General features: G+C 45.4%; 1 protein-coding gene across 4 annotated transcripts in view; it reads right to left on the reverse strand.

Moving 5' to 3' along the window:
* Positions 1-24,538, reverse strand: part of LOC122555670 (sodium/hydrogen exchanger 9-like) — a 482,562-nt gene that overhangs the window by 321,473 nt on the left and 136,551 nt on the right. For all 4 annotated transcript variants that reach the window (XM_087993313.1, XM_087993316.1, XM_087993315.1 and 1 more), the window contains one exon: positions 23,469-23,574. In XM_087993313.1, the coding sequence (XP_087849439.1) occupies positions 23,469-23,574 (106 nt within the window). The remainder of the gene's footprint in view (positions 1-23,468; positions 23,575-24,538) is intronic.

The raw sequence follows: 24,538 nt of genomic DNA on the forward strand, positions 1-24,538 counted from the left end.
GCCATTCGGCCCTGCTCCACCATTCTATAGAATCATTGCTGGTCCAACACTCCTCAAATCCAGTTTCCTGTTCTTTCCCTGTAACCCTTGACTCCCCAACAGATCAAGATTCTCTCTAAATCAGTTTTATATATTTACAAGGACTCTGCCCCATAAACTAATTAAAACTGTGTTTATTAACATCTTTCAACATTAGCCAATGATTGGCTTAGTTCAGCTAAATTGTCAGAAACTCCATTAGACATCTCCAAGGACAATTATGTCACAATCTGAAAACGCAAGGGTGCACAGGATTGATCTACTCTCCATTAACTGTCCCTTACTGCTCTGACAAAATTCTCTCACTTAGCTAGGATTGCCAATAGCAGTACATGATCTGGGTGCTTCATTAAAAAAATCAATTTCTATCAAGCAACACTTCAGTTTGTTTTTTTGAAGCCTATCATCTATGGGCCAGTATTGATTCACATACACAGCTAAGGCCCTTGAACAGTATCTGAATAGTTGATGTTTTTTATGAATTATTGGTGCTGTGCATTCTTACTCTTCAGGAGCTGTCTGAGACAGACTGAGGAGATAGACAACTGACGGCCCAGAAATACGATGTGCACTTATCCAGCAACCTTAATATGAGGAAAAATATCAGGCACAGTACTTCACACAACAGTGATAGAGTCATACAGCACAGAGAGAGACCCTTGGCTCCAACTAGTCCACACTGACCATGTTCCCAAACTAAACTAATTCCACCTGCCTGTGCTTGGCCCATATCCCTCCAAGCTGTGCCTATTCATGAATAAGAGACATTTGGATTCAAATGTTGTAAGTGTACCTGCGTCTATCACTTCCTCTGGCAGTTCATTCCACACACGAACCACCCTCTGTGTAACAGAAGGATTTAAAAAAAAGACATGATTGATTGATTTTGATTTATTGTCAATCAATCATGCTCTTTATAAAATATTTTTCCTTGCACCTTAAAAATATGCCCCCAGTTTTTAAACTCGCCCACCCGAAGAAAAAGACTCGTCATTCACTTTATCTATACCCCTCATGATTTTATAAACCTCTATAAGGTTCCCCCCGAACCTCCTATTCTCCAGTGAAAAAAGTCCCAGCCTTTTCGGTCTGTTTTTATATCTCAAACACTTCATTCCTGACAACATCCTGGTAAACCTTTTCTGAACCCTCTCTGGTTTAACGATATTCTTCCCCTAGCAGGGCCACCAGAACTGGACACAGTACTCCAGAAGAGGCCTCACCAATGTCCTATACAACCTCAACATAAAGTTCAAAGTCATCTGATAAAAAGGGACACTGAGTAGAGGAAGCAGCTCAGAAGGGCAATGCTTGGTAAAAGACCTAACTCGTAAGGATGTTCTTAACTCGTAAGGGACAAAAATAGAAAGTTTAAGGGGGGGATATTGCAGCAGCTGAAGATGTGGCCAGCAGTGATTAGTCAAAGGGATGAGGGATATATAAACAGCTAATGTTGTGTGGAATTTACAGAATTCTCAAAGAGACAAGATTATGCATGGTAAATTGGTTAGCAAGGTTAGATCACATGGAATCCAGGGGGAGCCAAGCCAACTGGACACAAAATTGGCTTGAAGGTCAGAGGGTAGATGTGGAGGGTTGCTTTTCGGACTGGAGGCCTGTGACCAGCGGTTTGCTGCAAGAATAGGTGCTAGGTCCACTGCTTTTGTCATTTATGTAAATAGTAGAATAAGGAGAATATAGGCAATATTGTTTGTAAGTTTACAGATGACACCAAAATTAATGGGTGTGGTCGACAGTGAAGAAGATTACCCGAGAGTACAACGGGACCTTGATTAGATGGGCCAATTGTTGTGAAACTTGAAAGGGTTCAGAAAAGATTTACAAGAATGTTGCCAGGGTTGGAGGTTAGACCTATGCGGAGGGAGGCTGAATAGACTGGGGCTGTTTCCCTGGAGCGCCAGTGGCTGAGGGATGACTTCATCAAGATTTATAAAAGCATGAGGGGCATGGATACGGTAAATAGACAAGGTCTGAGGAGATAGACAACTGATGGCCCAGAAATGCGATGTGCACTTATCCAGCATCTTTAACATGAGGAAAAATATCAGGCACAGTACCTCACACGAGAGTGATAGAGTCATACAGCACAGAGAGAGACCCTTGGCTCCAACTAGTCCACACTGACCATGTTCCCAAACTAAACTAATTCCACCTGCCTGTGCTTGGCCCATATCCCTCCAAGCTAGAGGGCAGAGGTTTAGGGTGAGAGGGGAAAGATATAAAAAGACCTACGGGGCAACTTTTTCACGCAGAGGGTGGTATGTGTATGGAATGAGCTGCCAGAGGAAGTGGTGGAGGCTGGTACAATTACAGCATTTAAAAAGGCATCTGGATGGGTATATGGATGGGTATATGAATAGGAAGGGTTTGGAAGGATATGGGCCAAATGGGACTAGATTAATTTAGGATATCTGGTCGGCATGGACGAGTCAGACCGAAGGATCTGTTTCCGTGCCATACAACTCTCTGACTGACAGAGCTGGTGCAAGTTACAGATATCGAGAGGGTTAAGACATTGGAAAACTGGAATGAGAATTTTAAACTGGGGCACTGGGAGCCAATGTAGGTCAGTCTTTCTCCTTCTTTGGCATCCCCACACAGTTAGCACACAACAGATGAATGGGCTGGACTTGACGCAAATGGGTATATAACACCTGAAGGCAAAATGTTTGCCGAACCATGTTTCGTAAAAATACTCAACTATAAAAACCAGATTCAGTTGACTTACGAGATCTCAGAAATAGATAAGGGTTCTATTTCAACAGCAGAACAGCCAGTGTTTTCTCAATCGCTGCACTCAATAGCATAATAGAGGCACAGCTCTCTGCTTAGAGTATGACGGGACTACAAATTAGCCATTGGTATAAGGGATTAAGCTTTATCTATTTTACTAAGAGCTGGTCTCATGCATTTGCAGTTAAAAAAGCATATTTTTAAAAAAGTTATTCATGGAATGTGGGTGTTGTGGCTGAGCCTGCATTTATGGGCCATCTCTAGTTGCCACTTGAGGGGGCGGTGGGGAGGTTGTATAGCTCTCCCTCATTCAATTAAAGCGCAGAAATGTTTCACAAGACTGACATTTGTCAACTGCCTCATACATTTTACAGGAAGTTCAGCATGGATGCCTTAGATTCACCAGACATAATGAGCAGCTCGGGTGGTTTCTGCTGCAATTCTTTGTTGCAATTAAACAGATTTCACCATGACAGCAGGTAAGTACGGTGCACGAGTGAAGGCACTCGCCTGCAGCAGCTCAGAGTGTGCCCAAAGGGAGATTACTTACTCACCTGTAAGTCAGCGAGGGTGTTGTCGAAATAAAAGTTACCAGATCACATCAAACACATTTGAAAACATCATCATTATTGGCGGGCCCTCGCAGACAACGATGACTCTCTCCCACTCTCAGGGCGAGTCCGTAGGTGGCTGTACAGAACGATACAGCTACCGTAGGCTCTGTTACACTTGGGGCAGGTAGCCGTTACGGGAAGGGGAGGGTGGGTCTTTGATGTGGCAGTATACTCCTTTCGCTGCTTGAGCCTGGCTTCTGCTTTTTCTCCCGAAGGTAAGTCTCAAGGTGCTCTACACCTCATCACGCATTCCTCCTGCATTTTGGAGGGTCTTAGGCCAGTAATTCCCAAGCATTGGTGGAAATACAGTACCATCAATGAGACTTTGAGGGTATCACTGAAGCACTTCGCTTTCCACCTGGGGCTCGCCTGCTGTTTTGGAGCTGGGGTTAGAGCACCTGTTTGGGGAACAGTCCATCTTCCGCAGCTACACTGGCACCACCCCCCACCTTTTCCTCCGCTACATCGATGACTGTATCGGCGCTACCTCGTGCTCCCACGAGGAGGTTGAACAGTTCATCCACTTTACTAACACCTTCCACCCCGACCTCAAATTTACCTGGACCGTCTCAGACTCCTCCCTCCCCTTCCTAGACCTCTCCATTTCTATCTCGGGCACGGACATTCACTATAAACCGACCGACTCCCACAGCTACCTAGATTACACCTCCTCCCACCCTGCCCCCTGTAAAAACGCCATGCCACATTCCCAATTCCTTCGCCTCCGCCACATCTGCTCCCAGGAGGACCAATTCCAATACCGAACAACCCAGATGGCCTCCTTCTTCAAAGACCGCAATTTCCCCCCAGATGTGGTTGACGATGCTCTCCACCGCATCTCCTCCACTTCCCGCTCCTCTGCCCTTGAACCCCGCCCCTCCAATCGCCACCAGGACAGAACCCCATTGGTCCTCACATGCCACCCCATCAACCTCCAGATACATCATATCATCCTTCATCATTTCCGCCACCTCCAAACAGACCCCACCACTAAGGATATATTTCCCTCCCCTCCCCTATCAGCGTTCCGGAAAGACCACTCCCTCCGCGACTCCCTTGTCAGGTCCACACCACCCATCAACCCAACTTCCACACCCGGCACCTTCACCTGCAACCGCAAGGAATGCGAAACTTGTGCCCACACCTCTCCCCTCACTTCCCTCCAAGGCCACAAGGGATCCTTCCATATCCATCACAATTCACCTGCACCTCCACACACACCATTTACTGCATCTGCTGCACCCGATGTGGCCTCCTCTATATTGGGGAGACAGGCTGCCTGGAACGTTTCAGAGAACACCTCTGGGACAACCGCACCAACCAACCCAACCACCCCGTGGCTGAACACTAAACTCCCACTCCGCCAATGACATGCAGGTCCTTGATCTCCTCCATCGCCAGACCATGGCAACATGACGCTTGGAGGAAGAGTGCCTCATCTTCCGCCTGGGAACCCTCCAACCACAAGGGACGAATGCAGATTTCTCCAGCTTCCTCATTTCCCCTCCCCCCACCTTTCCTCAGTCCAACCCTCAGACTCAGCACCGCCTTCTTGACCTGCAATCTTCTTCCCGACCTCTCCGCTCCCACCCCCTCTCCGGCCTATCACCCTCACCTTAACCTCCTCCCACCTATCGCATTCCCAACGCCCCTCCCCCAAGTCCCTCCTCCCTATCTTTTATCTTAGACGGCTTGGCACACCTTCCTCATTCCTGAAGGGCTTATGCCATAAACGTCGATTCTCCTGTTCCTTAGATGCTGCCTGACCTGCTGCGCTTTTCCAGCAACACATTTTCCAGCTCTGATCTCCAGCATCTGCAGCCCTCACTTTCTCCCACCTGTTTGGGGAGTCTTGTGTCGGTGGTGCGGGTGCAGGTCAGTGCCTCGATGCTGGGGATACTGGCCTGGTCAAGAACGCTGGTGTTGGTGCATGTACCTTCCCAGTGGATTCACAGGATCTTGCCCAGGCAGCTTTAGTGGGACTGCTCCAGTGTCTGAGGTCAAGAGTATGGTGCTGGAAAAGCATAGCAAGTCAGGCAGTGTCCGAGGAACAGGAGAATCGACCTTTCGGGCATAAGCTCTTCATTAGGAAGTCCTGAAGGTCTTATGCCCGAAACATCAATCCTCCTGCTCCTCGAATGCTGCCTGACCTGCTGTGCTTTTCCAGCATTACACTCTCAACTCTGATCTCTAGCATCTGCTGTCCTGTAGTTTCTGTACAGCCTTGAGGTGTCTGCTGTAGACAGTCCATGTCTCAAAGTCATGTAGGAGGGCGGGAACCACCACAGGCCTGTATACCATGATCTTGGTGTCGTATCCGGTGACATTGTTCTCAAATGCCCTTTTCCTCAGGTGGCTGAAGGCTGCTTTACAACACCAGAGGCGAAGTGGAATCTCTTCATCAATAGCTGCTTTGACCGACAGGACACTTCCGAGGTATTGGAATTGGACAACATTCTCCGAGGCTTCCCTGTGAATCCTGGGTTTTGCTCCACAGTGCCAGGTCAGGTTGATATAGACATCCAGGGTCAGGCCCATGGTTTCATATAGCTCCATAAAAGGTGCTGATGATGATCTGGAGATCCAGGAGCTAGTAAGCTGGATTTCGGAGAGCAAAACAACAACTGCACTGGGAAGGAAAGTGACTCTTGGAAAAAAATGCCACTCAGCCCTTCAGCCTGCCCCACCTTTCCCCTTGGTCATTAAGAAGCTATCTCCCTCTGTATTAATAACAGTTAAAGATTTTACATCTAATGCCTTTTAAAGGAGGGAATTCCAAAGACACTCAATCCTCAGAAAAAAAATCCTCATCGCTCTTAAATGGGTGACGCCTTATTTTTAAACGATGACCCCTTGCTCCAGATTCTCACACAAGAGGAAATATACTATCCCAACCACACAGCGAAGTCCTCTTGCAATCTAACATAAATCTCCCTCCAGTGTTTCCTTTGACTGACTAACTGATGAGCTAATGTGAACCAGGAGATTGTTGATAAGATCAGAAAAAGGAGGTTACAATCCCTCCCTTCCTGAGAAAAGCAGAAGAATTCGCAACTACTGCTGAATCCATTGTTAAATGTTGCCAAACAACAAAAAAAAATCAATCTGTTTTATTATAATTCACTCCTGGACATTGCTGTTTGGGCCAGCAGTTATTGCCAGTCCCTCACTGCCATTAAGGTGGTGGTGAGCTGCCTTCTTGAACAGCTGCAGTCTATGTGCTATAGGTAGACCCATAATACCCTAATGGAGGGAGTTCCAGGGTTTTGACCTAACGACAATGAAGGAATGGTGATATATTTCCAAGTCAGGATGGTGAGTGGCTTGGAAGGGAACTTGCAGGGAGTGGTGTTCCCATGTATCCCTTGTCCTTCCAGATGGAAGTGATCACGGATTTGGAAGGTGTTGTTTGAAGGAAAAGATACCATAACTGCTGGAAGGTATTTCATTGATAGCACCTTGGTTGAATTTGGAATGAGGGAACAGGGAGGTATCAAATAATGGCATCAATTTTGTGGAACTGCTGTTAAATATAAAAATTAGAGTTAGTGGGAATCAGGGAAAGCTTTCTGTTGATTGAAAGTATATCTAGCACAAAGGATGATGATTGGTGGAAGTCAGGCATCTCGACAAGAGTTCCTCAGGGTAATGCCCTAGACCCAACCATCTTCAGCTGCTTCATTAATGATCTTCCCTCCAAAGTGGGGATGCTTGCCAATGATTGCACACTGTTCAGCCCCATTCACAGCTCCTCAGAGACTGAAGCAATCCATATTCAACTGCAACAAAATCTGGACATTATCCAGGCTTGGGCTGACAAGTGGCAAGTAATAGTCACACCGCACAAATGCCAGGCTATGACCATCACAAACAAGAGATAATCTAAGAATCACCAACTTGCCAATCAACATCCTTGAGGTTACCATTGACCAGAAACACTGTGGCTACAAAAGCAGGTCAAAGGTTATAGTAACTCACCTCCTGATGCCCTAAAGCCTGTGTACCTTCTACAGGGCACAAGGCAGAAGTGTGACTGTACCAAATCGGTACATCCCTGAACATGATGGGCAATTTAGCCTGGCCAATTCATCTAACCTGCAGATCTTTGGATTGTGGGAAGAAACCGGAGCACCCAGAGGAAACCCACGCAGACATGGGGAGAATGTGCAAACTCCACACAGACAGTTGCCTGAGAGTGGAATCGAACCCAGTTTGCTAGTGTTGTGAGACAGCAGTGCTAACCACTGTGCCACCCTAAACCAGGAGAATACTACCCACTTGCCTGGATGGGTGTAGCTCCAACACCACACAAGAAGCTTGACACCATCCAGGACAAAGCAGCCTACTTGATTGACACTACATCCACAAGCATCCACTCCCTCCACCAGCAATGCTCAGTAGCAGTAGTGTGTACTATCTACAAAATGCACTGCAGAAATTCACCAGACAGCACTTTCCAAACTCTTGGCCACTTCCATGTTGAAGGACAGTGGATACATGGGAACACCACCACCTGCAAGTTCCCCTCGACTCACCATCCTGACTTGGAAACACAGTTCTTTCACTGTGACTGGGTCAAAATCCTGGAATTCCCTCTCTAGGAGCACTGTGGGTCTACCCACAGCAGGTGGACTGCAGCGGTTCAAAAAGGCAGTTCACCACCACCTTCTCAAGGGGCAACTAGGGACAGGCAATATACGCTGGCCCAGCCAGTGACACCCACATCCTTTGAATGAACAAATCAACAATCTCTTCAGCTTTAACACAACATTGAAAGTTGGCAACGCAGTGCAGTTTTAGGTCAAATACTTTCCATGTTAGTGATGTGGAGTTACTGATAACCATGGAGCTCATACCCACATGTTGTCCCATGATAACTATCACCCTGAGAAAGTGGGAGGTCTGAGATAGGCAGGCTCAAAGTGGGCTATAGCTACTTACAAAATTACACTTGAAAATGGCAACCCAAAACTAAGTCAACCCGAGCCCTCCGACGATTTAATTCAACAACAGAGCTGAGAAAGGTAAGCAGTGGCTCCAAGTCACTGTTAACAACTGATCATAGAGACTATTAACCGACACATCTGTCATCAAACAGCTGAACCTGCCAATCTAACTGTAGGTTCTGATAGCTATCATCTTAAAGATGCTTTCACCTGAACTGGGTGCGCAACTGGAAGCTTTTTAATGCTGGGTGTTGCCATTGTTTAGCAGTTTGACCATCAGCAGCATCTCTCCCTATCAACAGAGGACCCCAATCCTTGCCTCTGCCGAACTGAGACAATGTTTCTTAGATTTCAAATGGTTGTAAGTGCCCGGTGCACTCCACGTCAGGCAAACTGAAACTTCACAACGTGTGGCTTGTTTGTTTGTTGAGAAATTCATTCTCAGATGAAGAGTCATTTTGCAAGCTAGATACCTGACCAGCCAGTCACTTTTACCAATTAGAATGTGCCCAAAAAAGCACAGAAACATTGTTAGACCATAAGACCATACGACATAGGTGTGGAAGTAAAGCCATTCGGCCCATAGGGTCCACTCTGCCATTTAATCATGGCTAAATTGTAGAATGGAAAAGAAATACATCTGGAAAATCCATAGAATTTGCCAAGATAATCAGGAAGGTCATTAATCATTTTGCTGACTTACAGGTAATAAATTGTTTAAAAGGGTCACTGGACCAGAGATGTTAACTCTGCTTTCTCTTCACAGATATTATTTACTTATCTATGCTACTTAACTCTGATCTGCCTGTGTTGCTCACAAGACAAAGCTTTTCACTGTACCTCAGTACACATGACAATAAATTCAATTCATTTCAATTCAGATGCTGCCAGACCTGCTGAGTTTCTCCAGCACTCATGTTGGTTTGAAACTTGGTGCATCCTAATTACACTGCCCCAGCAAACCCTTCTCTGGTGCTTAGCTCCTGATTGTATGTCACATTGTAAAATGTATTAAATTTGAAAGCCACATTATCTTCATGAGGAAGTCTCTGGTAAGCATTTTTCCCTTTTTTTTTAAACAATACAAATGCTGCTTTTGGTTGATATCATTTGAATAAAAATGTGCAAGGCTTTCCTGCCACCAGTGCATCCCACAGTAAAGGTGCGCTCCATCAAAAGCCACGGTGTCTGGGAACTGACCTAGGAAGGCTCCATTGGAAACCAGTGGTACTTACAGAAAGTTTGTAGGTAGTGTTACAAAGTGGAGGCTGATCCCCACCGAGAACTAAAACCAAAACGCCCAAAGAGGAGCACCTAACCCTGTAACCTTTAAAAAGAGTGTGAACAGTGGTGTAACCTGCTACTCAGCAACTTCTATTGGTTAATAAAATAAATCCCTGACACTCACTTTAAAACAAGTAACAATTTATTTATCTAACAGTAAATAAATTAACTAAACTATTAGCAAACTGAATAAATCCCTTCAAGCTACTATTTTCAAAGCAAGATTCTAATAGTATACTGTCCCAATAAATACAAGTCCCACTTAGATTAAAAATAAGTGGTTAAAAATCACAACACCAGGTTATAGTCCAACCAGTTTATTTGGAAGCACGAGCTTTCAGAGAGCTGTTCCTTCATCAGGTGGTTGTGGGGAATTAGGGAGATAACTGGTGGCATTTTAAGAGTCACCATGTCTCTGGTGAGGGGAGATGTTGAGAAGATCTGGGTGTTCTTGTACACCAGTCAATGAAGGTAAGCATGCAGGTACAGCAGGTATGAAGGAGGCTAATAGCATGCTGGTCTTCATAACAAGACGGATTGAGTATAGAAGCAAAGAGGTGCTTCTGCAGCTGTACAGGGCCCTGGTGAGACCACACCTGGAGTACTGCGTGCAGTTCTGGTCTCCAAATTTGAGGAAAGACATTCTGGCTATTGAGGGAGTGCAGCGTAGGTTCACGAGGTCAATTGCTGGAATGGTGGGACTACCTTACGCTGAAAAACTGGAGCGACTGGGCTTGTATACCCTTGAGTTTAGAAGACTGAGAGGGGATCTGATTGAGACATATAAGATTATTAAAGGATTGGACACTCTGGAGGCAGGAAACATGTTTCCGCTGATAGGTGAGTGCCGAAACAGAGGACACAGCTTAAAAATATGGGGTAGACCATTTAGGACAGAGATGAGGAGAAACTTCTTCACCCAGAGAGTGGTGGCTGTGTGGAATGCTCTGCCCCAGAGGGCAGTGGAGGCCCAGTCTCTGGATTCATTTAAGAAAGAGTTGGATAGAGCTCTCAAGGATTGTGGAATCAAGGGTTATGGAGATAAGGCAGGAACAGGATACTGATTAAGGATGATCAGCCATGATTATATTGAATGGTGGTGCAGGCTCGAAGGGCAGAATGGCCTACTCCGGCACCTATTGTCTATTGAAGCAGAGTCCTTCAGCCAGTACGGGAATTGAACCTACATTGTTGGTGTCAGCGTGCACTGCAAACTAGTTGTCCAGCCAACTGAGCTAACTGATTTTGGTGTCGTGGACCTAGTTTGTGCATTGGGAAACTAGATGTGCAGGTGAGGTGAATTAGCCATGCTAAATTGCCCATAATGATCAGGGGTGTGTAGGTTAGGTGTATTAGTCAGGGAAAAAGCAGCACAATCAGCTAGCGGAATGGATCGGTGTTGGACCAAATGGTCTGTTTCCACACTGTAGAGGTTCTAGAATTTGGTGGTTGTAAATTACTAGGCAGAGAAACCCAACCACCTGATGAAGGAGCAGCGCTCCAAAAGCTAGTGCTTCCAAATAAACCTGTTGGACTATAACCTGGTGTTGTGTGATTTTTAAACTTTGGACACCCCAGTCCAACACCGGTGTCTCCAAATCAAAAAAGAAGAATTCAGTCTCCCGAAATTACAGCCAGGTTACATGTCTTCCAAAATATTCTGTGCCTTCTCCTGTCAGGAACGTCTTCTCCGACAATTCTTCGGCCAGGCTATGAACCAGTCATGCCATTGATACTGTTTTTATTTAGATGGAGCTTTCTCCAAGACATATAGGATCTTGTAGACATGGCTTGCTCTGGGTCTTAGTCGAATTGCCCCCTTCTTTTCATACTCTTGATGAAATGTGTTATGGACCAGGCCAGACCCCCTCAAAACATTCCAAGAGAGTAGTCCAGATTCTAACTTTGCTTGTTGTTTTAAGTGGGTCTACATGGATATTCCAGGAAAGATGCAGCTGGTCAAACCACTTAGTTTTAAGCGAATATTAAGCAAATAATATTATTCACAATATTACCAAATGCAACACAAACAAAACAGAATACTGAATAACTTAACCTATCTGAAAACCCAGCAGATTAAAGCAAATTAAATGATGCTGTTCCCAATACATGCAACAATACCCATAAACACCCCTTCGGCACAAAAGGTAAAATCCAACCCAGGATCTTACAGGAGAGAAGGCAGAGAGAGAGGACCAACCTGGACCACCTGCTTTTTTTGGTCCAGCAGCTTCAAACTCTGCTCGCTAAAACCAAACCAGAGAAAAGCTGAGTTGGGATAACTGGCCAAGCCCCTTTCATTGTACAAGTGGCTTTTGAACTTGAAAGCCTTTTGCCTGAGGCAATATCTGTTATCTATACTTAAACTGGCCCTAAAACCTTTCAACCCTAAACTTTTTGGAGTCTGTCTCTTTTACTGCCTCTCTGAAAAAAAAAGCTAAGAATAATGTAATCTTGTTAAAGGAGCAGCATTGCCGCACGTCAATATTTTTTATAATAAGTTGGTCCTACGTTGTCAAAATCATCAAGATTTAAACTTAATTGGTGTTGGTATCTAGCTACTTAGCTCAAATTGATTGGCTACATTCAAAAACCTGTTGGCTTGGTAAAATAAACTGCTGCTTGGGCTACTAATTACATGGCCTTTTGATAAAAATATTACAATTCTGGTGGTCTCTGAATATTTGTAAACTTCCAAGCTACTTTCACAGACAGCTATTTGAAATCACTAAGCACAGGAAGAAGAAAAAAAACACCCAATCTTCTAAAGGGACCATGCAATGCTTCCTGGCTTAGTAATTTACAAACACCAAATTCTAGGACCACTACAGTGTGGAAGCAGGCCATTTGGCCCAACATGTCCACATTGACCCATTCCGCTACCTGTTTGTACTGCACTTTCGTTGACTAATACACCTAACCTACACATTCCTGATCACTTTGGGCAATTTAGCATGGCCAATTCACCTCACCTGCACATCCAGCTTCCCAATTCACAGGTATGCCACCCACTTTTGCAAGAATAGCAACATATATTTGAAGGAAGCCTAGAATCAGTTAGCCCAGTGGGACGGACAACTAGTTTGCGGTGCACAGTGACACCAACAGTGTGGATTCAATTCCTGCACTGGCTGAAGGACTCTGCTTCTTGACGGGCGGCATGGTGACACAGTGGTTAGCACTGCTGCCTCACAGTGCCAGAGACCCGGGTTCAATTCCCGCCTCAGGCAACTGTCTGCGTGGAGTTTGCACATTCTCCCAGTGTCTGCGTGGGTTTCCTCCGGGTGCTCCGGTTTCCTCCCACAGTCCAAAGATGTGCAGGTTAGGTGAACTGGCCGTGCTAAATTGCCCGTAGTTTTAGTTGAAGGGGTAAATGTAGGGGAATGGGTCTGGGTGGGTTGCTCTTCAGAGGGTCGATGTGGACTTGTTGGGCTGAAGGGCCTATTTCCACACTGTAAGTAATCTAATCTAATCTCCCCTCTCCGGAGATATGGTGACTCTTATCACTCGCTCTCTTCAATAATAGTGCAGTCCACTGGGGCTCTATTGAAAAATTATTTAGTTGGATAGTGATTTCCATTTTTGATGAAGGGATGTATGTGTTGATGAACTGAATTGATGTCACTCTGTATCAGTGTGAAGATTGGAATTAAACCTGACACAAGGCTGCAGAGGTAAGAGCTGACCAGAATGTCAGTGTAACAAAGTATAGGTGAAAGTGAGGACTGCAGATGCTGGAGATCAGAGTCGAGAGTGTGTGGTGCTGGAAAAGCACAGCAGGTCAGACAGCATCTGAGGAGCAGGAAAATCGACGTTTTGGGCAAAAGCCCTTCATCAGTATGTTGGTTCACAGGGTTGTGCTGTGTAAGGATGTAGGGATGCTACAAAACCTGTCAAGAAATAGTTTACATTGATGTCCTTGAGCAGTCAAGTCTGAGGTCAAAGTTCATTAAGAGAAGCCTCCTTCCAGTGGAAACGAACAGATGCCCCAATGGGTGAAAGGTCAACTGACTGCGACTTAACAGTTCAAAGTTTGTGCGAAGATTTGTAGCTCGGGTGCTCGTTGTTGTGGTTCTGTTCGCCGAGCTGGAAATTTTTGTTGCAAACGTTTCGTCCCCTGTCTAGGTGACATCCTCAGTGCTTGGGAGCCTCCTGTGAAGCGCTTCTGTGGTGTTTCCTCCGGCATTTATAGTGGCCTGTCCCTGCCGCTTCCGGTTGTCAGTTTCAGCTGTCCGCTGTAGTGGCCTGTATATTGGGTCCAGGTCGATGTGTTTGTTGATGGAGTTTGTGGATGAGTGCCATGCTTCTAGGAATTCCCTGGCTGTTCTTTGTTTGGCTTGCCCTATAATGGTAGTGTTGTCCCAGTCGAATTCATGTTGCTTGTCGTCCGCGTGTGTGGCTACTAAGGATAGCTGGTCGTGTCGTTTCGTGACTAGTTGATGTTCATGGATGCGGATCGTTAGCTGTCTTCCTGTTTGTCCTATATAGTGTTTTGTGCAGTCCTTGCATGGGATTTTGTACACTACATTAGTTTTGCTCATGTTGGGTATCGGGTCCTTCGTTCTGGTGAGTTGTTGTCTGAGAGTGGCTGTTGGTTTGTGTGCTGTTATAAGTCCTAGTGGTCGTAGTAGTCTGGCTGTCAGTTCTGAATTGCTCCTGATGTATGGTAGTGTGGCTAGTCCTCGTTCCGTTGGAATGAGGACATGCCGCAACCCAAAGGACTAGCCACACTACCATACATCAGGAGCATTTCAGAACTGACAGCCAGACTGCTGCGACCACTAGGACTTATAACAGCACACAAACCAACAGCCACCCTCAGACAACAACTCACCAGAACGAAGGACCCGATACCCAACATGAGCAAAACTAATGTAGTGTACAAAATCCCATGCAAGGACTGCACAAAACACTATATAGGACCAACAGGAAGACAGCTAACGATCCGCATCCATGAACATCAACTAGTCACGAAACGACACAACCAGCTATCCTTAGTAGCCACACACGCGGACGACAAGCAACATGAATTCGACTGGGACAACACTACCATTATAGGGCAAGCCAAACAAAGAACAGCCAGGGAATTCCTAGAAGCATGGCACTCATCCACAAACTCCATCAACAAACACATCGACTTGGACCCAATATACCGGGCCACTACAGCGGATAGCTGAAACTGACAACCGGAAGCGGCAGGGACAGGCCACTATAAATGCCGGAGGAAACACCACAGAAGCGCTTCACAGGAGGCTCCCAAGCACTGAGGATGTCACCTAGACAGGGGACGAAACGTTTGCAACAACAATTTCCAGCTCGGCGAACAGAACCACAACAGCGACTTAACAGTGGTCAAACTGCTGAAGACTGGATGGTGTCACCATTTGATCACACAGGCTGCCTGTACGAGGGGTAGAACAGACCATGGGGCTCAGGGAAACACCGAGCTCACTCAGGGACGGGAGTCACGTAGGGTGGGACTGAGCAGACTGGTCACCTGTTTCAGTTTCATGCTGATTCACACAACACCATGTTATAGTCCAAACAGGTTTATTTGAAGTCACAAGCTTCTGAAGCTTGAACAGGTGACCAGGAACAAAAGCTTCATCTCTTCTTTCGAAGTAGGCAAGGACAGCAGATGCTGGAGGTTAGAGTTGAGAGCATGGTGCTGGGCAAGCACAGCAGGTCAGGCAGCATCTGAGGTGTTCATTCCTGATGAAGGGCTTTTGCCCGAAACATTGATTTTCCTGTTCCTCGGATGCTGCCTGATCTGCTGTGGTTTTCCAGCACCACACTCTCGACTCTTCATCTCATTATTGCGGAGCATTTTAATAAGAGTCTTTCGCAGATTTTATTTTTAAAATAGCTGGTTGTGTTTACAGTCTCGATTTGCATCACATGTGCCAGGAGCCAATTAATACTGAAAAATTGGAAGCAAATGATCTTAAATTTCTCCACTTACTTCATTTTCTCACCTCTCCCACAGCTTGTCACCACATCCTTCGACTGGTTAAATACAACAGCCTTAAAAAAAACGCTGCACCATTTCTAGGCTCAAGTGGGGCAGTCTCTCTCAGAAATTCGAGCGCTCCAACATGGGCTATGCTCTGCCCAGCCTCAACGTAGATACGGGAGACCAAGGCTGACAGGAATCAGTTAGTTCAACAGTTGTGGGGGTGGGGGTGGGGGGAAACCTCTTGTTTTTAGTGAAGACAGGACAAGAGAGCACAAACCCAATTCGATGTAATCATGAAGCTCCACTCCTGGCTACATTGACATTTACACAAACTCAGAGTCCATAAGGCCATTAGAAATAGGAACAGCAGAAGGGCTCTCAAGTCTGTTATCATTCAACAGGGTCATGGCTGATCCAACATTCCTCACGTCCACTTTCCTGTCTTTTCCCAGTAACCCTCGAGTCCCCGACTGATCAAAAATCTATCTCAACCTTAAGTATGCACAAGGACTCAGCCCCCACAGCTCTCTGTGGCAAGACGTTCCAAAGACTCTCAACCCTCAGAAGAAATTCCTCTTCCTCTCAGTATTAAGCTGGTGCCCCTTTATTCTGAAACTGTGCCCTCTACTCTTAGACTCTCCCATGAGGGGAAACATCCTCTTAGCATTGACTCTGTTAAGCCCCTTAAGAATCCTGGAAGTTTCAATGAGATTACCTCACATTCTTCTAAACTTCACTGAGTAGAGCCCCATTCAGTTTGGTCTTTGCTCATAAGACAATCCCTCCAAACCAGGGATCATCCAAATGAACCTTCCCTGAACTGCCTCAGTCATCAGTGGACCAGTTGAGATGCACCAGTTGGAGACAAGTTAATATGCTTCCCATATTTAAAACTGCTAACTAAAGTGGACTAAAGGAAATGGCTGAACCATTAGCTTTAGTTCCAATCCTTGTAAAATCATGGATGAAGTTTGTCGTGATTGGCATGAGGTCAGCCACCTCAGAGAAGACGAATTCCCTGATTGGACCAGATGAAGGTCACAATCAGGGAGCCCTGGCTGACATAAACAGCTGAGTGTCAGGGGTATCGTGCCCCTGAATGCCTCACTCAGTGAGGGGCAGTGCTATTGTCAAAGACTAGGCCTTTATTAGTATAGGGTGATTGCTGATGGGATGATGGCCTCTAAAGGGTTATTTCAAAGTTAACACAAGTACATTTAGGGAATTATCTGTACAGTACCAACTAGCATTAGCTCAGATTCGGAAAGAGAAGGGCTTGCCTCAGCTAACATGAAGAAATGGAAGTTTAAAACACGTTCCTCTGAAATCGGTCTGTATCTCCTGTGTCACATGGCACATGAGAATTTCATAAACACATCCAACAAAGTCTCACATGAAAGGCAACTCAGAAATGTGGGGAGACAGGGATTATATGAGGAATGGAGATGGAACGGGCTGTAAGGTGGAGAACACCGAGGTGGGGACGTGTCAGATGAATATTGTATCGCATATTGTGCCTTTGGACTTGGTGTTGGGCCCATTACTGTCATAGAGTCATAAAGCTGTACAGCACAGAAACAAACTCTTCGGTCCAACTCCTCCATGCCGACCAGATATTCCAAACCAATCTAGTCTCATTTGCGAACATTTGGCCCATATCCCTCTAAACCCTTCCTATTCATATACCCATCCAGAGCCTTTTACATGTTGTAATTACATGAGCCTCCACCACTTCCTCTGGCAGCTCATTCCATACACATACCACCCTCTATGTGAAAAAGTTGCCCCTTAGGTCTCTTTTATATCTTTCCCCTCTCACCCTAAACCTATGCCCTCAAGTTTCGGACTGACCCCCTCTGGGGAAAAGACCTTGCCTATTTATCCTATCCATGCCCCTCAATATTTTATAAACCTCTAGAAGGTCACCCCTCAGCCTCCAATGCTCCAGCCTATTCAACCTCTCCCTATAGCTCAAACCCTCCAACCCTGGCAACAACCTTGTAAATCCTTTTTGAACCCTTTCACAACATCCTTCCTATAGTAGGGAGACAGAATTGCACACAGTATTCTAAAAGTGCCCTAACCAATGTCCTGTACAGCCACAACATGACCTCCCAACTCCTGTACTCAATACTCTGACCTATAAAGGAAAGCATACCAAATGCCTTCTTCACTATCCTATCTACCTGCAACTCCACTTTCAAGGAGCTATGAACCTGCACTCCAAGGTCTCTTTGTTCAGTAACACTCTCCAGAACCTTACCATTAAGTGTTTAAGTGCTGCCTAGATTTGCCTTTCCCAAAATGCAGCACCTCACACTTATCTAAATTAAACTCCATCTGCCACTCCTCAGCCCATTGGCCCATCTGGTCAAGATCCTGTTGCAATCTAAGGTAACCTTCTTCGCTGTCCACTACACCTCCAATTCTGGTGTCATCTGCAAACTTACTAACTATACATCCTAGGTTCACATTCAAATCATTGATATAAATGATGAAAAGTAGTGGACCCCACACCAATCCTTCAATTACATCAATGATCTGGATTCATAGATTCAATACAAAGGGGTCAATCTTACAAATAGAACCAAGCTAGGAATTGGGTGGAAATTAATTGGAAATTATAGACCAAGGTGGATTAATTAATTTAAGGGGCAGGACATTACAAATGAAATTTATTGCAGACTACAGCAAAATACTGGAAATCTGAAATAAAAGCAGAAAGTAATGAAGAAACTCAGCAGCTCTGGCAACATCGGTGTAGAGTAAAACAGTTAACGTCGAGTCCAGTAATGACTCTTCCTCAGAACCTGCTCAGAGTTAGAGTTAGGACCTGAACCAGTTCGAATGAACACTTAGACCATACTGAATAGCTCACAAACAAAAACAGAAATTGCTGGAAAAGCTCAGCAGGTCTGGTAGTGTCTGTAGAGAGAAATCAGAGTTAACGTTTCGGGTCCAGTGAGCCTTCCTCAGAACTGAGGGGCTCTGAGGAAGGATCAGTCTATCCGAAACATTAACTCTGATTTCTCTCCAGATGCTGCCAGATCTGCTGAGCTCTTCCAGCAATTTCTGTTGTTGTTTCTGATCTACAGCATCCAGTTCTTTTGGTTTCTACCCATACTCAATGCTAATTGTTTCTCTCTCCACCAATGCTGCCTGACCTGGTCCATCTACATCGATGCTATGGTCAAGAAAGCACACCAATGCCTATACGTCCACAGGAGGTTAAGGAAATTCAAAATGTCCACAATGACTCTTTTACAGATGCACTAGAGAAAGTATCCTACCTGGATGCATCACAGCTCAGTTTGGTAACCGCTCTGCGCAAAACCATAAAAAGTTAGAGAATAGTGAACACAGGCCAGTCCATCACACAAACCAGCCTCCAATCCATTAACTCCGCCCACACTTCCCACTGTCTCGAGACAGCAGCCAACATAATCAAAGACCCCTCCCACTCCATTATACCCTCTTCCACCCACATCTGACGGGCAGAAGATATAAAAGTTTGAAAACCCATATCAACAGATTCAATAACAACGTCTGCCCCACTGTTATCAGACTTATGAACAGACCTCTCATATATTAGAGTTGATCTTTCTCTGCACCTTCTCTGTAGCTGTAACACTATATTCTGTTCTATTACCCTAATGTATTTTTGTAGGATAGGATTTGCTGGATAGCACACAAAACAATACTTTTCACTGTACCTTGGTATATGCGACAATAATAAATCAAATCAAGTCAAATCCAGACTGAGTTTCTCCAGCATTCTGTGCTGGTTTTGTATACTGCCTGTAGATCGAAATGCAAAGGGCTACTGATTCACCATAGAGAGTTGTTGAAATAGACAAGGATGCAATGTAAAGGCATCTCACCTGACTGGACACTCAACAGGTTCAAACAATAGAGAGAGGTTAACAGTGCAATGTTGAGAATGTCATCAAAGCAACAGAATATAAATTAAGGGATGGGTTCATCAAAGCTGATAGTGTTCTCGGCAGAGGACGTTTTGAATTCAGTTCTGGTCATTAAGAAACCCAGGCCAGCTTCGAGCAGAGGAGGCAATGTAGAGCCAAGAAGTTGTAATCCTTGTACCCGGGAGTCGGCAGCACCGGGGGGGGGGGGGGGGGGGGGGGGGGGGGGCGGGAGGGGGAGGGGTCAGAGTTATAGAAAAAGCAGCTGGAATGTGAACTTTTCCAACCCGGGCAGTTGTTGGCACAGGGCTATACATAATGGGGCAAATGTATCAAGAACATTACATTCCTTTAAGAAAACAAATAGAGGGTTGGACAATGTTCAAAAGTCACCATATTAGGAAACAATTCTTCATTATTTGATATGTGTTTTCAATCTTTTATATTTTCTGCCCAACAGATGTGGGTAGAAGAGGGTATAATGGAATGGGAGGGGTCTTTGATTATGTTGGCTGCTGTCTTCAGGCAGTGGGAAGTGTGGGCAGAGTTAATGGATCGGAGGCTGGTTTGTGTGATGGACTGGCCTGTGTTCATGGAGTGGATTTAGAACATGGAACATTACAGCGCAGTAGATGCCCTTAAAGTTGGCAGGGCATTCTACACCCCTACTACTCTCTGAGTAAAGAAACTACCTCTGTCATCTGTCCTCTAACTATCACTCCTCAATTTAAAGCTATGTCCCCTCATGCTAGCCATCACTATCTGAGGAAAAAGGCTCTCACTGTCCGCCCTATCAAACCCTCTGATTATCTTATACGTCTCGATTAAGTCACCTGTCAACCTTCTCCTCTCTAACAAAAACAGCCTCAAGTCCTTCAGCCTTTCCTCATAAGACCTTCCCTCCATAACAGGCAACATCCTAGTAAACCTACTCTGAACCCTTTCCAAAGCTTTCACATCCTTCCTATAATGCGGCGACCAGAACTGCACGCAATACTCCAAGTGTGGCCATATCAGCTTTATACAGCTGCAGTATGACCTCATGGCTCCGAAACTCAATCTCTCTACCAATAAAAACTAACACACTGTATGCCTTCTTAACAACCCTATCTACCTGGGTGGCAACTTTCAGGGATCTATGTACATGGACACTGAGATCTCTCTGCTCATCCACACTACCAAGAATCTTACCATGAGCCCAGTACTCTGCATTCCATTACTCCTTCCAAAGTGAATCACCTCACACTTTTCCACATTAAACTCCATTTGCTATCTCTCAGCCCAGCTCTGCAGCTTAACTACATCACACTGTAACCCATAACATCCTTCAGCATTATCCACAACTCCACCGATCTTGGTGTCATCTGCAAATTTACTAAACTATTCTTATACGCCCTCATCCAGGTCATTTATAAAATTGACAAATAGCAGTGGCCCCAAAACAGATCCTTGTGGTACACCACTAGTAATTGAACTCCAGGATGAATGTTTCCCATCAACCACCACCCTCTGTCTTCTTTCAGATAGCCAATTTCTGACCCAAACCACCAAATCACCCTCAATCCCATGCCTCCATATTTTGTGCTATAGCCTACCGTGGAGGACATTATCGAACGCCTTGCTGAAATCCATATACACCACATTAACCGGTTTACTCTCATCTACCTGTTTGGTCACCTTCTCAATGAACTCAATAAGGTTTGTGAGGCACGACCTTGACTATCCCTAATCAACTTATTCCTCTCTAGAGGATTATAAACCCTATCTCTTATAACCTTTTCCAACACTTTGCCCACAAATGAAGTTTTTGGCTCACTGGTCTATAATTTCCAGGGTTGTCTCTGCTCCCCTCTTGAACAAGGGGACAACATTTACCATCCACCAGTCTTCTGGCAAGATACCTGTAAACAATGATGACATAAAGATCAAAGCCAAAGGCTCTGCGATCTCCCTGGCTTCCCAGAGAATCCTAGGATAAATCCCATCCATCCCAGGGGACTTATCTATTTTCACACTTTCCACAATTGCTAACACCCCCTCTTTGTGAACCTCAATCCTGTCTAGTCTAATAGCCTGAATCTCAGTATTCTCCCTGGCAACATTGTTTTTTTCTAGTCTGAATACTGATGAAAAATATTCATTTAGTTATTCCCCTATCTCCTTGGATTCCACACACAACTTCCCACTATTATGCTTGATTAGCCCTAATCTTTGATTTCGCTGCTCCTCGGATGCTGCCTGAACTGCTGTGCTCTTCCAGCATCACTAATCCAGAATCTGGTTTCCAGCATCTGCAGTCATTGTTTTTACCTCTAATCTTTCTCTAGTCTTTCTTTTAATCCTGATATACCAATAGAAAGCTTTAGGGTTTTCCTTGATGCTATCTGCCAATGGTTTCTCATGTCCCCACCTGGCTGTGTTTCCTCTCTCTTTCAGAAGGTCTATCATTTCCAGATGAATGAATTATTCCAAATTCTCTCAGATGCCCCGTAGAGGAGGTTAGGATCTCTGTCGAGAGGATACATTGAGCTGGGCTGAATGGCCCCCTACTTCAAAAAAGCTCTAATCCACTCTTGTCCCACTTATTTGAAAAAAAAACAAAGAACTGCGTACTGTGGAAATCAGAAAAAAAAAACAAAATTGCTGCAAAGGCTCAGCAGGTCTGGCTGCATCTGTGGAGAGAAATCAAAGTTAACGTTTCGAGTCCTTTCAGGACTGAAGAAGGGACAATGGACTCAAAACATTAATTCTTATTTCTCTCCAATTATTTGAAATATTGGCTGCTACTTGTGACAAAAGCTTTCAATTGACTGACAGCAGTATTAGCACATCAATGGTGAAAACATTTTCTGGGCATGTGATCCCGCCTTCAATGCAGGTGATGACCTACAATAGGAAACAGGTGATAACTCTGCTAAAATAAAGACAAAAGACCATGTGATATTTTCACCCCTTTGTACCAGCAGCATGATTGCTGGATCCAAATCCCTCGGTGCTTGGGATCAAAAAGAATTCAGCCCAAAGAGAAAGCTAATTGGGGGCTAGAATATAGATTGCAAACTGCAAACTAGATTTTGAAAACTTGCTTTGTATGATGATTTGTGAAATTTGGCTGGGGGGAGAGGAGGGAGTATATTACACCCCCAATACTGGGGCAACACTGCTGTCTCACAGCACCAGGGCCCTGGGTTCGAATCCCGCCTCAGGCGACTGTCTGTGTGAAGTTTGCACATTCTCCCCATGTCTGCGTGGATTTCCTCTGGGTGCTCCGGTTTCCTCCCACAGTCCAAAGATGTGCAGGTTAGGGTGGATTAACCATGGCAAATATAATGGTATCGGGATAGGATAGGGGCTGGGGTGGTGGGTGGGTCTGGGTGAGATGCTCTATGGAGGGTTGAGGTGGACTTGGCAGATCAAATGACCTGCTTCCACACTGTAGGGAATCAAAGGGAGTGGGCAGTGTGGAAGGTTATTTGGCATGCAGTAAGCGGCAGAAGAAATCTCTAATGTCAAAGCTCTTGATTCAAACCCAGCTGACGTGTTGGTGGGTGGGGAGAAAGGGTCTCACATCAGAGCCTAGATCCTGTCTCTCTGAAGGTTTTTCTGTCCTTTTCTCTTTATTCATTGAGAGGATGCGGGCATCTCTGGCTAGCCCAGCTTTTATTGCCCATCCCTAATTGCCCAGAGGGCAGGGAAGAGTCAACCACTCTGTGGGTCTGGAGTCACATGTAGGCCAGACCAGGTAAGGATGGCAGTTCCCTTCCCTAAAGGACATTAGTGACCCAGATAGATGTGTCCTGACAATTGATAATGGATTCACGGTCATTATTAGACTCTTAATTCCAGATAAGAGCTCAGCCCTTAATGTTGCAGTACACTTTGCCGCTGTCTGCGAATTGACTAAAATGCGTTAATGTGGCAGCCCCCTCACCCCCAGCTCCAGCCATGTGCTTACTATGTCAGGACAATGGCGACCGCGTCGTTCAGAACGCTCTCCCCAAACAGCAGCGTGTACAGCTGGACGTCTACGTCGAGCTCGTGAAAGATGGCGAGCATGGTCACTGTGTGCAGAAAAACGAGACACTCTTTTAGTCAAACACCACAGGGAGGGGAGGCTGTGATGTATAACACTGACCGAAAACCCAACGCTCGAAACCCCCAGCTTGAACAAAACCCCCACCCCCCCACCCCGGGAACTGCAGCCGGCTGGTTACAACGGAGGCTTCCTGGCATGGGAGGTTGTCACTACATGACATTCTTGACAGATCTTCAATAGACTACCTCGCTGCTGTTACTAAGCAACCCCCAAGCAGCAGCATTCAAAAAACACTCGACAAAAACTGAAAGAACTGCTGTGAATCAGGAATTAAAACAGAACTTGCTGGAGAAGCTCAGCAGGTCTGGCAGCATCTGTGAAGAGAAATCAGAGTTAATGTTTCAGGGCCAGTTCTGCAGAAGGGTCACTGGACCCAAAGCGTTAACCCTGATTTTGCCAGCAACTTCCATTTTTGTTCAAAAGACATAAATATTCATATCGAACCTTGCAATCCAAAAAACAATGAATATCTTCAATAGACATTGCCCCACAGAGTTTCAGTGGTTTCTAATGTGGCTGGTTGAAGTGCAAAAATTATGGAGACCCATCTGTTTTCACTCAGTGACATGGGCTGGATTTTTGTCAATGAGATAGGTAGTGGAAAAGCCCCCGACTCTGCAAACCCAACTAAGTTAAGGAGGCTTTGCCCGTTGTATTTCCAGTGCAGGGAAATAGCAGCAGGAGGTCAGTATCCATCAACAAAAGCAGGCTGCCCAGGACACTGCATTATGAATGCTTGGCTGAGTGCCAACAATAGCTAATTACAGTTGAGCAATGTCAGCATAGCTGCAGAGGAGATCGAAAGCTTCAATCAACTGACACCTGTCACTGCTGCCACATGAGCTGGGTAGCTAATGAGAGGACCCTCCTGTGGCATGGTTGCAGTGTCCCTGCCCTTGGGCCCAGAGGACCATGATCAAGTTACTTAC

This window comes from Chiloscyllium plagiosum, unplaced genomic scaffold (genome assembly GCF_037043375.1).
Source record: "Chiloscyllium plagiosum isolate Xiang-an unplaced genomic scaffold, Cpla_swu_hap1 HiC_scaffold_13, whole genome shotgun sequence".
NCBI classification, from domain to species: domain Eukaryota; kingdom Metazoa; phylum Chordata; class Chondrichthyes; order Orectolobiformes; family Hemiscylliidae; genus Chiloscyllium; species Chiloscyllium plagiosum.